The sequence below is a fragment of the Betta splendens genome, chromosome 19, assembly GCF_900634795.4.
Source record: "Betta splendens chromosome 19, fBetSpl5.4, whole genome shotgun sequence".
Classification (NCBI taxonomy): Eukaryota; Metazoa; Chordata; class Actinopteri; order Anabantiformes; family Osphronemidae; genus Betta; species Betta splendens.
Window position 1 is genome coordinate 11,089,914 of NC_040898.2, and position 15,454 is coordinate 11,105,367.

A 15,454-nucleotide genomic window follows, 5' to 3' on the forward strand; every position below is an offset into this window, starting at 1 on the left:
GTTTTTCTTTTTTACAGCTACCTGACACACAGACTTTGCTGCAGTCTTGCATTGTGGAGATTTTTCCTGCTGATAAATGAATGTCGTGCCAAATTTTGCATTCGTCCTAATTAGTCATAACACTACATAATAAGTAAAGGCAGGGTACTTGTTGTTACCTCAATCATAAACACGAAAATTAAAATGATAACACATCGTAAATACTGTTCCAACACCACAGCATTAAAACCTGTTCCATCACTACTATTCTTCGTTCCTTTCCAAATCTGCTTCATTAAGCTGATTGATGTCTGACAGGGAATTAGGAAATAATGTAGACGTTGTGCTTAACGCACGCTTGTTGAGGAGTGACCGAGTTTTCCGTGCTTGCCGTGCTCCAGATTTGCCTTATTTATTTAATTTTTACCGCTTCTTGCCTGTCACAATGATGAAAAGGGAACCCGTAAGAAATTGACAGTCCGTGTTGCTCAAGGCCAAACATATCTGGAGATGACTTGTTTCTCGGTGTTGGCCGACACAGCTTAAAGTGTGGAAGTAATCCTTTAAGACTTAGGAGGATTTTTGCAGATTCTTGAAGGGTAATCGGTAAAGGTTGTTTGTTTGCGGGCTCAACCCTGGTGGAAGAGCAGCGGTGGCGTAAAGGAAAAGAATAAAAACGGTGAGAGACTTAAGGAATTAAAAACATGGTGAAACGTGTTGTGTTTTATAGGTCAGATTAATCACTGGTTGGTATAAGTGCGGTAGAAAAAGCCCTGACATTTCATATCAGCTCTGCTAGACGTCCTTTGCACAGTAACACCTGCCGTCATATGTTTAATTTAGGAGTCTCATGTCAGGCTCCCTCCCTCTGGGTGTGAAACCGGTGCCTTCGCTGCAAAAGGTGCTGCTTTAATGGGCTTTGAAGTTTTGTGGGTGCTTTGTCCCCCCATGAAAAAACAAACCTGGCGCCCCCTTCCTGACCTTATGTCGGCCCATTAGAAGCACTTTCCTTACAGCTCGGGAAAAGCTTTCTGCAAAAAGATAGAACGGCGCCTTCAGAAAATGAAGTTCTGGACGCATTTGAGCGCTGATGCATTACTGCGACCCGCGTTGCGGGTGTTTGGTAGCTGTTTGACCTTGGCTTTTTCAATGTAAACACCGCGGTTTGGCTCACGTCACACAGCCGCTTTCCCCCTTTTGTCAGAGCAGCTCAGGAGCTTGTTGTACATGGGATGTGTTGCTTTTCACACGATGAAAGCTGAACGTCAGGGATGTGCTTCCACAGTAGGACGTTGTGTTCTATTTTCTATTATTAAAGTTGTTTCTTGGAATAGATAACCTTTAGAGCGTTCCACTCTGGGACTTTGTGGAATTAATCTTACAGGATGTAATCAGTTGTCTTTTAAAGCATGTCGAGTGACAGACCCGGGCCTACTTTCATATACATCACACTCCAGGGGCGGATAAATAAGAAGAGATACAACAATTACTCTAAGTAACAATGACAAAGCAAGATGCGGAGCAGATAAAGGAGATGAATATTTTTCCGTATTATTAATAAAATAAGACCAAGCATGTAGAGATATGATGTGAGACACTACAATAACTGCTTTAAGAGATACCTTCCAAAGGTTTGTGTGGCCTCAGGAGGACCACATATCTTTGTGTGTTCCATCTGATCTCCCATCATCTCTGGGGCCTTACATCAAGCGCTCCAGATTTATCGATCAATGGCCATAAAACAAAACACAGATTGAACAGGACACCGGAGCTCAACAAACGGATTACCCAGATGTTTTCCTTTCTCATGCGCGTGTGATCGGTCGCCGGTGCCTCGGCTAAAGAACAGGCCGGCGGCTGACTGGTCAACAGAGGTTTGACGGAATTGTGCCAAAGGACGGTAGAAATAGGCAGCGTAGGCCTATTAGGAGAACATGGAGCGAGCGCATGCAGGACCTAAATGGATGAAAGCAGAGTCACATGTAATCCAATTGTAGTGGCCAAGTATTGAGCGTAATACCAGTCATCCAATTTTCCACGCTCGACTACGCGATGGAGTGAAGGAGCTCCTGACTGATCGTCCCGGTGTCGACGTATGCGCGCTAATAACGCCGTGCGTTAGCCCGCGGCGCCGCACGCCAGCCGGCGCCCCTTATTTACGACGCACGCCTGACGCCGCTGCCTTTTTTCCTACGGGGTGGAGATCCCTGCATTGCAGTGCGGGTACACAGCACACGGCGTGCTCTTTATGTGTGAGCAGCTCAGGGTCAGACTGGAAGAAGCAAATTAAAGCTCCGCCACGGGGCCCATCGCTCTCCATTGTGCCTCTGTGTGGCGTAACAGAATTACTGCCTGCCTTCTTTACCTTTGCAATTTATTTCTATGTTTTCCTTCATTTGCTGAGGCAACAAACAAGGAAAGTCACAATGGAATTGTAGTTCAAGCGCTTCATTTGAAGCAAACAGCAAAAACAAACACCGGGGTCGGATTCCCTCTCTTCTTTTCCTACCAAAACAGCAGTTTGACATCAAAAAAGACAGAGAGAGCGAGGGGAAATGTGAAATATGAATGAATGAAGTAAAGCTGTGTCTAATTCTGTTTGTTCGGTCTCCAGCAGTGGCGCCGACGCTTCCCAGCCTCCGCTCCGAGGTCTTCAAGCCGTGCGTGGAAGACAAGGACCTGGCCTTCTGTCTGAACGAGGGCGAGTGCTCCATCATCGAGACCGTGGCCGGGGTTCACAGGCACTGCAGGTGAGTGAGACCCTCCGGCTGCTCCGGACCCCCGTCCGTTCGCCCCCTTCCCCTCGGTGAGTTCACCGCCGGGTCACGTGACTCATCCCTTATCCCTCCACTGCACCCACTGACGGCATTCTGATTGCACGGGAGGCATCTGCGAGGCAGTTTGGCCCGCGCTTCCGCGTGCTAGGATGCACACGGAGAGCAGGTGCGGCGGCGCCGCAACGCAATCCGGTAGAATTGCCTTCCGCTGTATTAAGCTCGGCGGCGGCGCGGTCGCGTGTGGCCTCGGTGGCACCAGGTAGACTCAATGCTGGCTGGAAAGTGCAGGCTCCGTCTCTGCTTTGATCTGACTTGAAAGCAACACGTTCTCCCGCGCCGCCTTCTCTTCTCCATCGCGTTCTGGGCCCGAATCGAGCTGCCCCCCCCCACACACACACACACACACACACACACACACAGAATCAACAGACGACGTCACTCTTGCAAATACGCTCTCGCTGACACTTTGCATGTGGCGACACATTGCACGCGGCCGAAAACGCTCTCAATTAACTAGATCAAATTTGTCGAAGCAACAAACCCGGTCGCCGTCAATTTTTTATTACCCCGACAGCCTTTGCTGACATTAGAAGCCCATACTGTTTATCTGCACAATGTGTTTGTATAGCACTCAAAACAGTGCAAACAAAGTGCTTTAGCGAAGGGTTATTCAATATGTTCTGTCAGCTCCAACCATGCTATAGTGGTTTTATCCTGCTGGGAGTCTGAGTCACTTTTTATTGAACTGAGGAAACCACATGTGACACTTTGTGCTTACAATAAAAATCTCATATGCAACTGTGGATTTGCTGTATGTAAATGAGCATGTGGGTAATTATTTGTTCTAAAGACTTTTTGATAAGTTCCTACACGTCTGCTCTCCCAATGCATCGTCCGCATGTCCGCATATTACCTTAAAAAAAAAAAATCTCTTTAAAAATACATGAGAAGACGTTTTCTCTGAGGGAAGAGTTGTGCTGAACGCTGCTGAATTAAGAACCGGCTCATTAGTGCATCAACTGTACCTGGAATTAAAGGGCTTAAATATTCATTTCAAAGGGGCATCGTGCTGTAAGTCACACGTGACCAAAGTCAGGTTTCTTTGCATCTAAATAAAAACCAACCATTTCCATTTGAAAGACGCCGAAATGGGTTTGAGGCTGTGCACTGAAATGATATGGGTTCAAGAAGTAATTTTCTCAGCACCTGTATATTTGATGGCTGTAATGACATATAATTTGAGTGAAGCGAGAAGGCTGAGACGAGCTGTAGGCGTCAATATGTGAGCGGTGTCATATTTGGCCACTTCAGCACAACAGTTTTAAATATAGCACCTGTGCGACGGTGGCGTGGGTAAACCCTGAAGGCTTTCAGTGACCACCCTGTGGGCTATAATTAGCAGCCGCTGAATGACTGAAGGCCTGAGGAGGACCGGAGGCCCAACCAGAGGCGCTGTCTGCTTCTACGGCTGAGTGCCCGTTATGTGGAGGAATGATTATAGGTGTGTGAGTACTTTTATTGAAAGATTGCCTGAGGAAAGTCCAGGTGCTACAAATAAATATGATCAGTTTTCTCCCTGGATGTTTATAACATCCGTCTCATCCTACTGTACCTGCGCCTCGGATATTTAACCATTTCTCCAGATGACGACTTGCGACACATAAACTACGTTTCCATCGAAGGTGCGTTAAATAATTTACTTTTTGAATCGATGTCGCCTTCGTTACCTGCGTCCGCTGCCTTTACTTCCTACCAGTAGTTGTAACTGCCCAGCTCCATTTAGACTCACGCTCCATGTGTTAGTTGAAGCTGCTAGACACATTCCAGACGATGGAGGCCCTCGTGCTGGAGAGTGTGGACGCAGGCTGTGATGGACGCCCCCCCCCCCCCCCCCCCCCCCCCCCCCTCCTCTGCCACTGCTCATCAATCAACCACCGAGCCCTTCAGTCTGGTTGCGAGGAGTGAAGGTTTAGCGGTTGCTCCCACTTTGACGTCAGCGTCTCCTCCAGGCCGCGGTGCAAAGCGCATAAAAGGCGGCGGGATGTTTCTCCAACATGAAACCACGAGCGGTGTCAGAACAGTCTTTGAACACTTAAATCACTGACAATAGTTTTGAACTTGGGAGTCAGTTTATTTTGTTATGATACATTTCCTTCGCTCGCCTCATCCGCCTTCCCTCCTGTCGGATGTTCATGTTTGCCAATGCTAATAAGGCTCCCAAAATAAACATGCAAATGTGAGTGTTAGACCTACTTCCACATCACTGCTGTGGCTTCTTAAACACTAAGTACAATAAATGTACGGACTCCCAAAGATCTCGGGTTCCGGTTATAATGTCAGCCATACCTACAGTACATACAGTACTGTACATATAGGATCAGTCTGGGATTGAAATCTATTATTACATCACATTTGAAATCCAGCTCATTTCTTCAGTGACTTTTCCAAGTTCCAAAGATTTCTTTGCTTCCAGTTCCCCATATTGATCTAAAGTTTATCACTTTATAGACATGAAGGGTGTTTTATTTTGGGCATCAGGTGTCACTAATCATATAAACTGTAGAAGTTTTCTTATCTTGGTTTTATCCTGGCTGTTTGCTATTAACCGTTCCTCCAGGAGAAAGTTTAAATGCGATGGCAAAGTAGCGTCTATAGGATGATGACACACTTTCCTTTGGCCCTGAAATGTCAGCCTCCAAAAGTAGAATGCATATATTCCATGAAAATATAAAAAGCCAAAGGTGGAGGAATACATTATCAGGAGGTGTAGTGGAGCTGGCCGTCAAGCCCAATCATGTCAGCTGTGTTTCTGTTCCTGTGTTCAGCGCCACCGCACCCAGACAGTTCTGTGATACCTGGAATAAAACCACGGCTAAAGCAGCTCCCCGAGGGGGACGCGCGTCCCGGGGCCGGCGGCGCAGCATCACCACGGGCGAATATGCAACTCTCCAAATGAAATAATGGCGGCCATAACAAATGTTCCCGTGATCCGATAAAAAGCCACCGTCGCCTGCCGCTGGAATGGGGCGTTAGCGCGACAGGAGACAAATGGAACCTGCGACCGACGGTTGGGACTCGTCGCGCCGTGGACCTGTCAGCGGCTGACGGCGCCACGGAGGATACAGCTACCGCCACAACGATCCATCCATGCATAATGGGCGCGCGCTGACGCTTCTGGGTTGAATAACAATCAAAACACACAGCCACGCGTGGATTTACTTAGGACAAAAATCATGCAAAATATTTCTCCCCCGATGAGGGATTCACGTTGATAGATTTCCCAGCAGTGTCTGGATGCAAGTTATTAAACTGGGCTTTTATAAATAGCATGTTTAATGGCGTGTGTTTGCTCAGCTCTTTGTGTGAGGTCTGAGAGTCACGGTGGTTTGTGTGAGATGCACTGAGGCCATTTAAAGTCCTCGCAGATCCCACAGAAATAGGACCTGATATGATATCTTATGAAAATAACAGTGTTGTAATTGATCATGCTGCATGGACGCCCTTCATTCAGCCGATCCATTATTAATGATGCGCCCCAGCCCGTTTCTCAATGAGAATCATTCCTAGCAGGCTCTAGTTAAAAGAAATATTGCACCTGTTCAGCGATGCAGGTTTCGACTTTGATGTGAGGGGTTCGGCGGCGGCGGTCTGATATGTGCTCAGCAAACCAAGCGCATGCACTTAGCCGTGGTCGGAGGCTGCTGTGGAGCCATCGGTAGCGCGCGCTCGTCCGAGGCGCAGACTCGTCCCATCGCTTCTGTTTTGCTGGTGACTCCGTCCCATGCTGCGACTCATTTTTCTTGGCATAAATAAGGAAAGGCATCCTCTTAAAAACTCAGCGGGCCTCACTTCTCTGAAGATACCGCCCCCACCTCTCAACACAATGCTCCTAACTCGTATAGCCGTTGTATCAACAAAACACTGCGCATTAGGCTCAGTCGCATTCACAGATGATGCAAAACCGCTGCAAGTTAGCTGGATAGTTGAAGCAGCCACCTCAACAAAGGGAAACAAAGAGAATTGGACTTGCGCCGTCTGTGCCGGCTGCTTTATGCATCTGTGTAATGGACTTTTAATATTTTTATTCTAATTGATATTGAAATAGTAAAACTATGCACTTGTGCAGGAGTACAGTGGGCTTCAGGTTTGGCATTAATTATCCGTTTATTTCAAGTCAAAGCAAATGGAATTGCCCTGCCTCGCCTGAATAGATCTCTCAGTGCCTTTAATGATGGTGATCATAGAGGAGGAAGTCAGACTTGCCCGGTGGTTTCTTTCACCGCGCCTCTAAATATCCTTACATATTTTAATGGCTTTGCTTTTATTTTGCTCGGCGTGGAGGATGAAATCGCTGTCTCTCCGTGTGTGTGTGTGTGTGTGTGTGTGTGTGTGTGTGTGCGCGTGTGTGTGTGCGCGTGTGTGCGTGTGTGTGTGTGTGCCTTTGTGAGTGTGTGTGCATAAAGGGGGCCCGGCAGAGCTCAAGGTAGCTGATGTCTGCTATCGCCATGGTAACGTCTTCCCTCATTAATACGAGACCAAAGGCAGAAATGAAAGAGTTGTTGACTTGCTTATCTTAAATGCCCCATCATCACTTATGCTTTGTATTATGTTTTGCCTATCGATTCCTATCGACCAGACAGTGGAATAATTCCCCACTAATAGTATAAATGACTGCAGCCGTGAATAATTTACGGAAAAATTTGCAGATTTGATCAGTTTATCCAAAGCTCTGCTGACATAAGTTTTCAGATCGCATTTAAATGAGATTGATTCCCTCTGTGTCCTTGTTCCTTCAGCGCACATCTGTGGAGATGGATAACTAGCAGGAGGCAAGTTTCACACGCAAAGTGCTTCCTGTGCGAGTGTTTGTGCTCAGCGGAACGCCTCGGGGGACGCGTTCATGCGCCCTGATGAGGGAGTACATGAAGTTTCATAATAGGAATGAGAGGAAGAAAGAAGCAGCAGCGCGGCAGTTCTCTGGTCCCCCCCGAAGGAAAGGAGCTGCTTCTGTGGGTAGTTCGCTGTAGGGTGAAGCTTAAGGACAGTCTGAGAGTTTGTCTGTGCTTCTGTGAGCCGTCTTTTTCTTCAGGACTTAGGAGACGCTGACAGGAGCATTACCACAATCTGATATGACAAAGTGAATCATATAAATGAAGACCACAGCCTCTTTAACTCCCCCTTCTTGTTTTTCTTCCTTTTATTTATATATATATATATATATATATATATATATATATATATATATATTTTTTTTTTTTTCCCCCGTGAGCCAGTTCAGCGATTAAATTGTCACCGCGGCGTCAGACCTTGACAGGCTGCACTAATCCACGCCACCGTCGCTCCTCTGCTGATCCATCCTGCTTTGGGAGGACGTTCTCCCGGCTCCGAGCCAATGGGCCGTGTCCCACACGCCGCATCAGACTGGCACAATTAGAAACGTTTGCAGCCGCCTTGTAACACTGCACCTGTTGGCGTGCTACAGTTCTGATTCAACGTAATTAGTGGAAACCAGGAGACAGTTTATACATTTAATTGCTGTCTCAATATGAATAAGTTTTTCTGACTCCTACATTTGACTCCTCGGTGCTTCTGAAGGTCCAACAGTGCTCTTCCTCCTATACGCTCTTATTTATGCATGCGTAGTATAGCCTCCACGCATTACTAATGTCTCCATCTACGCGCTCATCTAGTTTCCTCCTGCAGCGTATTTTACATTCCGCACGTTCGTCACAGATGAAAGACTCACAAGTCCACATCCAGCTAACAAAGGCTGCTTTGTTTTCCCAGCTACGAGGCTTAATGAGTATGGGACAGACGTGCTGTCATGAAAATCCACCGTGCCCACAGACAATTAAAGCTTCACAAGGTGTCGGTCTGTAATTTACTGATCTACATATTCAGATTTGGTGGAAATTTACATTAAAGTACTGTTTTCGTGGAAAGCAATGCATCCTCCATACTGCGTGACTGTGTTTTATACAATGAAGTCAAACTGAAGTAAATTACTTTTTCCCATGAAAGTTTGAACATGCTGACTTGATTTGACCCTTAATGAGATGAACTTCACCCACAGACTAATAATGAAGGGAAATAAAATTAAAAACAAAACCGTAATGGAGGATGGATTTACTCATGTTATATTTCATGACTCAGCGTTTCTACCTCCACTAAGTCACATGACCTGACAGCATCTCTGTCTGCTTCCCCTTCGCCTCATCTCACGCTCTTTGGACGTTCGATAAAGCGACGACAGAGCGCCGTGAACCCGCCGTGAAGCGACCGCGTTGGATTTGAATGCGACGCGGCCACAGCTAGTTGCCTGCAGCACTCGGCTTGTCATTTCATTGAGAGCTCAGCCGGTGAAGGATAGCAGCTGCTTCTCATTACTGATGTTTAGACTAAATGATTTTCAGCAGTGGATGCAGAACAGACCTCATACGGCTGCATCATCATGTTGGAGCGCAGGGAAGCCTTTGGCAACACAGCAGCCATCTTTGGAGGTTTTCTCAAGCGCTGTGTGCTGCTTGTTTTAGGATGAGAGGTCAGGACGGGGTGGGGGTGCGCACGCTGCTCGTGTACTGACTCCTGTCCTTCACTAGAGGGCGCTTCACTGGTTTCCAGTGGTTCAGAATCATTTTGATTGCTGGTACAGGTGTCTTGTGCCTCTTATGCTTATGTGAATCCAACTCTACATGTTGTACATTTAATGATGAGAGTGCTGTGTCATCAAATCTGCTGGTTGATTTAGTCAGTTAGCCCTAATGAGGCCCTTGTGTTTCTTCTACAATACTGCTGAGCTCCACATTTCTGCTGCTGCTTCATATTTATTATTTTTTTCCCTCCCCGTCTGAAGTGAAGTGCGGTACAGTAAGACTCGCACCTTCTGGAGCATATTTACTGGCTTCACCTGAGCTGCAGCTTGTTCGTTTCATCCGCGCTAGGGTGTCAAATAAGATAAACAGATCAGTTAGCCGAGAAATATGAGGCGGAGGATTGAACAAAATCAGAAAAGAAGGGATTGTTTGCACCAGCGATGGGAAAAGTGAGAGGAAAAATAAATAAATAGGTGCATTTGGTGCTTAACCAAAGTGATACTTTATCATCGAAAGATCTGCTTTATTATACTTGGCATGTCTTCACTAGAGACTTTCCTTCAGCATTGGACCTGAAGGACTGTCCACCATTATTGACACTGCTGAGCTGAATTTGAATTTAATTAAGTAAAGTAGCAAATGAAAGAAGACAGAGCAGGCTGAGATCAATTACAAGGCAGGAGGCTTTAATTTAGATTTCTTGACAAAAAAAGCACAGATCTTAACAAACATTCATTAGAAATGTTAGGTTTAAACCGAGTTAGGTCTCATTTCCGCCTCTGAGCCGCCTTTTCTTCGTGGTGCCTTCATGTGCAGGGTACTAATCCAGCAGTAATTGGAACCTACAGACAGGGGTGCAGCACTCGGGTCATTTTCATCACACGAGCGGTGTGTTCCTGCACCGGTGATGGACAGATACAGTAGATGGACCAATGACTAGAATTTGTGGGTGCATTGACGAAATCACAAGTTTCACCTGGTCTTAAATCCAGACAATACGAGAACATACATTTCTGCTGGTTTGTTGACCACCGCAGACCTTTAACCTGTTGGTGTAACATGCATATTATTTCAATTTTCCTTCATGCCAGGCGAAGCCTCGTTACCTGTTAGCAATGATTTCTCATGAAGGCACTTTGTGGCCCATGCCCCATGCTTTGCTTGACCTCACCGTGCTCTGTGGCAAGGTAAATAATGAAGTGAGGAATTGCTGTGGCATCTCTGGGACCGCCCCAGACTGTTTATCTGTCAGTATGTTTTTGGTGTGTGCCGGTGATCGCGTTACTTCTGCTTAATTTAGCCTGTGTGCGCTGAGCCACAATGTCGCTGTGGAAATACTGCGGTATCTGTCTAACAAGTCTCTCCCAAATTTCCTTAAGCCAAATGCAGGAAGACAGTGAACTCCTTGTCACTGGCTCTCATGTCACGTCATCCCAACACAGACGTCCCTCGTTGTTTTCAGCTGAGGATTAGGAGGCTGCGTCTGAGTCATGTTTTATTTTCAGTAACAATATATGAGCCAAACTATAGTTCGGTTGTCAGCCTCGAGGTTAAAAGCCAGTTCAAGCTTAATATAAATGGCTTCAGAATAAGATATCATTAGTAAACGAAAACTTAAGGAAACAAGCTTCTATTTTTTTAGCTGATACCACAGGAAGTCTTTGATAAATGTCACCAGGCACTGCTGCTTTCTCTCATTGTCTGCACCCAGAGCCTCCTTTTAAGTTGAGGAAGCTGCCACAACTTGTGACAAGAAATCAAGCAATGTTGTCAAAGTCTGCGTTTCCCAAACAGTGCAGCTGATAGAACATTTCCCAGGGAAGTATGACAGTGATTACATGCTTTGAAATGCCTTTGGGTCTGGAGATATTGATGGCATTGAAGCTTTGTTGATATTTTTGCAAATGTGCCAGTCTCCCGCTTGTCACTGGCGTTTCTATTAATCTGAGTAGAGCTCAGTTTATGAAAGGTCCCGCCATCTCTAATTAGATGTTGTCATTGTGCCGAAAACCAACGCTTGTATAATATTATGATTTTGCAAGAAATTGCAAAGCAGCAGTTCTTTTACACCCCCCAGTTTATTCCTGCTTGTTTTCACTGCCGGTGTCACATACAGTATCACCTGAGGAGGACACTGTACTGTACCAGTGGAGACCAGTGGCTTATCATGAAATTCTAAATGTATGATAATTAAAACACCAATTTTAATCGCCTCACCCCTTCCAGGCAGTGTTTGCTAGCTTGTTTTCTTAAAGTCACTGGCAACGCTTTTAAAATGTACAGCGTCTTTATTGTTTCAGGGAAGTTGTCTCATTCCTTTCTGCACCAGGTGTAAACCCAAAAAAGCACGTCATAGCCTGGAACAGGAGCTGTCATAAGAAGGTTAAACTTTCTAAATGATGTCCTGAGCCTCCATAATCAGGGCCCGTGTGAGAGAGCAGAGACCTCGAAAAGGGTACAGTACCAGAGAAGGAGAGAGAGAGAGAGAGAGAGGGGAAGATTAGAGTGTCTTAACAAGAAAAGCCTTTCAAGTTTGTAGGTTTGAAGTGTTAATGACATGCAAATGTGTGCAAATGAGGTGCACCCACCCCTTATAAACTCCCGCTGAAGACTTGGAGCCGAGTGAAATTCTGGTCTGGTGTTTGTCTATAAATAGTGGAAGTTTGGGGAAGTTTGAGTGCTTTGATAATGTAACGCCCGTCCCCCGTCAATGTCACAATATCCAGGAATCCGTTGGGCTGTGTAGATTATTATCGCAATGGGAAGATTTCACCTGTGAGAAATGAAAAAGCAGCTGGAGATCAGGTTGATGGTAACTAGTAACCAGAGGAAGGGTTGGACATAAATCTGAGGCGACGTTATACGACAGCGCGCCTATAAAACACCGACTGTGCAGTTAACTTTAAAGGCAGAAGGCTTTTACTACATATGACAAGATAAATAAAGGGATGAATGAACAGATCAATGATCCAATTACCTCAGCTGACAAACAAATCCATAGAGAGCGTGGAGAAAGATGGCGCGCTAATCTGTTTCCCAGCAGTTAGCAACTTTAATAAAAGTTCACTCGCGAAACAAAACATTTAGCGGCTGCTGTAGGAAACCAGAGGCGATGATGAGCGATGGCTTCCGGCCCGTCGGCCGCCGAGCAGGTTTGGAGTTCTGAGGGAAGCTTTATGGGGCGTCCTCGAAGCGACAGGTGAGCGTCAGACCGCCTGTAAAAGGCCCGCGAGGCAGCACATCTCGCAGCATCACTGAGACGACAGCAGCACCTCGGGTTTTTGCAGTGGAAAAGTTACTGCTACACGGGAACTAGTTAGAGGTTTGACCATTTTACTGTATTTTTTTTCTTGGCTGCGAAATCTTGTTTTTCTCAGGCAACACCTCAGTGTGACCCTCCACCGTTTCCGACTCCTCACCGCTGCAGCTTTTCTAATCTCTGGGGCTCTGGTTGACACATTCCACCGCTCATCCCAACACTGCAGCTTCTTCAGGCTGAGGGAAGTGGGAAGGGGACACAAATTTATCCCGGGGTGGGTTGGCCTCTCACCCGACCTGGAAAGCTTTGACCTAAGGAGCCCTCTCCCCTCCCCTGGGCCTGTTCGTTGAAAGGTGTGCCAGGACTTCACCTGGTTTTTACTGGCATTATTAACGGAACGATTGTTTTTCTGCGTCGTTATTGTCTTAGAACCGAGCACGTCGGTTAATGCCATTACAACTAAACATAAATCATTATGCAAAGAAGGCTGTTCGTACCGTCTGTTGCAATAATCAGCATCTGGAGTCATCCAGTTTTCCTGCTCCTGGTGTAAATGAACAGACTGTTGACTCTTCTACGGGTAGATCTATTCGTACTGTACAGTATCTTGCATTTTGACATTGTATGTATATTTTGAACTACCTCTGCCTCTATGTCAGGTCATCTACTGGAGCTTGAATAATATTTTTCAATCTTGAGCTCAATTACCTTTTCAGAATCCCTCACCTCTGTCTGCCTCAGACAGCTGAGTGCAGTAGTGTCCTGAGACGGCTCTAATGAAAGTAACAAATTACCTGCTATTTTGACCAGGGCTCTGCATTTGTCCTTGCCTCTTTTCTTTTTTTCCGCCACAATTGCAGCCTTTGATGCTGTTTGTCTTAATATCCTTCAGCTTGCCTCACGTCTCCTGCTGCATTCAGTCGGATCCGCTAATAGCAGAGCAGGATTCTTCCTCCTTGCGTCATTCCCCCAAAGCTGCACCGGCTGGAAAACTGGCGTTTTCCAAAGGAACACGCGGCACGTACACTCCAATTGCATTTGGAGTCGTCTTCTTTAGCAGCTGAGATAAACACAATAGCACGAGCGCCTGCAAAGCTGCGGGCTCCTCGCGCTAATCAGCCGCCCTGCAATTCACAAATACGCAGCACTAATATCTACACAAACCACCAAACACAAGCGTAATCCGGTCTCTTAGCAAAACGCACGTATCGATTATGGCCTCGCAGAATCACTCACGCTTGCATTGCAAAGAGGAAGCAGCTCGGGAACAAAAGGGTTTAACAATAGGAAGCCCTCTGTGTGGACAAGCTTCCCGGCATTGTTGGGGAACCAGACACTGCCTCAGTATTTAAGTCCAGACTCCATTTATTCAGCACAGCATACAACCCACCTTAACTCCCACCTTGTCAGCCAGTCTCTTTTATCTACTGCCATGCTGTGTATCTTTCACTTCCCTCTACAGATGGCCTCAGTATTGCACAGTGCAGTTCACACACATACTGTAGTTACCATGGTTATAAGCAGAGGAGCTCGTTCGGGGCCCAATTTGTTGGAGCTTGTTATATATTTGTTCAGTGGCGGGTTTTTTAATGCACATGCAACAGTCATGTTTGTCACAAGACGGAGTCGAACCCGCACCGAGGTGAGGGATAAATAACGGCCTGTTCTCTGACACCAGATTAGTCACTCGTCGCTTACCGTCCAATAAATGTGCAAATGAACTAGCGTGAAAGGACAGCATCTATATCTTAAAATACATCTATGAGACGGATATGAGAATTCAATTACCAGCAGCTGCAGGTGACATATTTACAGCCCAGACGGCTTCTAAAAGCTTCTTAATCTCCTAAACTAAACCAAACAGCAAGAAAACACATTAGAGCGGTTTATAGCTCGTCACTGGTGACATTAAAATAAAATATTAAAATGCACTTAGCATGATGACAACGTGTGCAACTACATAAATATACTGTACAAAATAGAAGCAAAAGCAGTGTTAATGAAAAGACGAGGAGTGGAAACAGGCATTAATCTGCACGCATGATGATGCGGAATGACGGGCTAAACATACATGCGACGCAACGTGTGACAAACAAAAAGACAGGAACAAAGACGCGACGCGACAGCAGCTCGGCCTTTCGCGAAGTGTCTGCGAGGTGACGGGACGGCAAGCGGCGACAAGAGGGGAGACGAGAATAAAGTGGGAAATCACTTAGTGTACGATGCTTCCCAGCACGCGCCGAGGCGACACCGTGGCCCGTTGCACGGCGAGCTACTGGAAATGTTGACAAAGTGCTAGTTCACTTTGAATCTGCTCCCTTTCGCACTATCAACTAAAATATCGGCCGTGTGCGACAAGTGCGAAGCAGTAGAAACACAGCACGCTACTGAATGTGTCACAGGCTGTTGTTGATGAGTCAAAATGATTAGAAACATGACATCCATAGGAAAATATATTGTCCCTTTGAAACAAAGGGCTTCTCTCATCCAGTGTCTTAAGACTATTATTATAGCCTTATATTCATTCCTGGAGACATATTTTTTCCTGTGTTACACAGTTGCTAACTCTGACTAGCAGTGACATCATGCACCCACCTGCTCTGCTGCAGCTCAGTGCAGCACACGGTCACGCATGATGACGCCTAATGCTGAGTAACGCTGCCAGGCCAACTCCAAAAAGCCTCCTTTAATGTTACCTCTGGCCTTGTGTAGTTACTAGACACAACAGTCAGTCACGCAACTGTCAGAGAAGCGCTGCTACACAACAAATGTGACTTTTAAAAGTTATGAAAGTACATTTAAGCTAAGTCGTCGCAGTGATGCTACCTTCACTCTCTGGACATTAC

General features: G+C 46.1%; 1 protein-coding gene across 2 annotated transcripts in view; it reads left to right on the forward strand.

Annotated features, from left to right (window-relative positions):
• nrg3b (neuregulin 3b) overlaps positions 1 to 15,454 on the forward strand; it is a 117,853-nt gene that overhangs the window by 58,839 nt on the left and 43,560 nt on the right. Inside the window, exon 2 of one of the 2 annotated variants that reach the window (XM_029135502.3) lies at positions 2,597 to 2,729. In XM_029135502.3, coding sequence (XP_028991335.1) covers positions 2,597 to 2,729 — 133 coding nt within the window. Of the gene's footprint in view, positions 1 to 2,593; positions 2,730 to 15,454 lie in introns of both variants that reach the window. The other variant, XM_029135501.2, reaches the window with a different exon arrangement.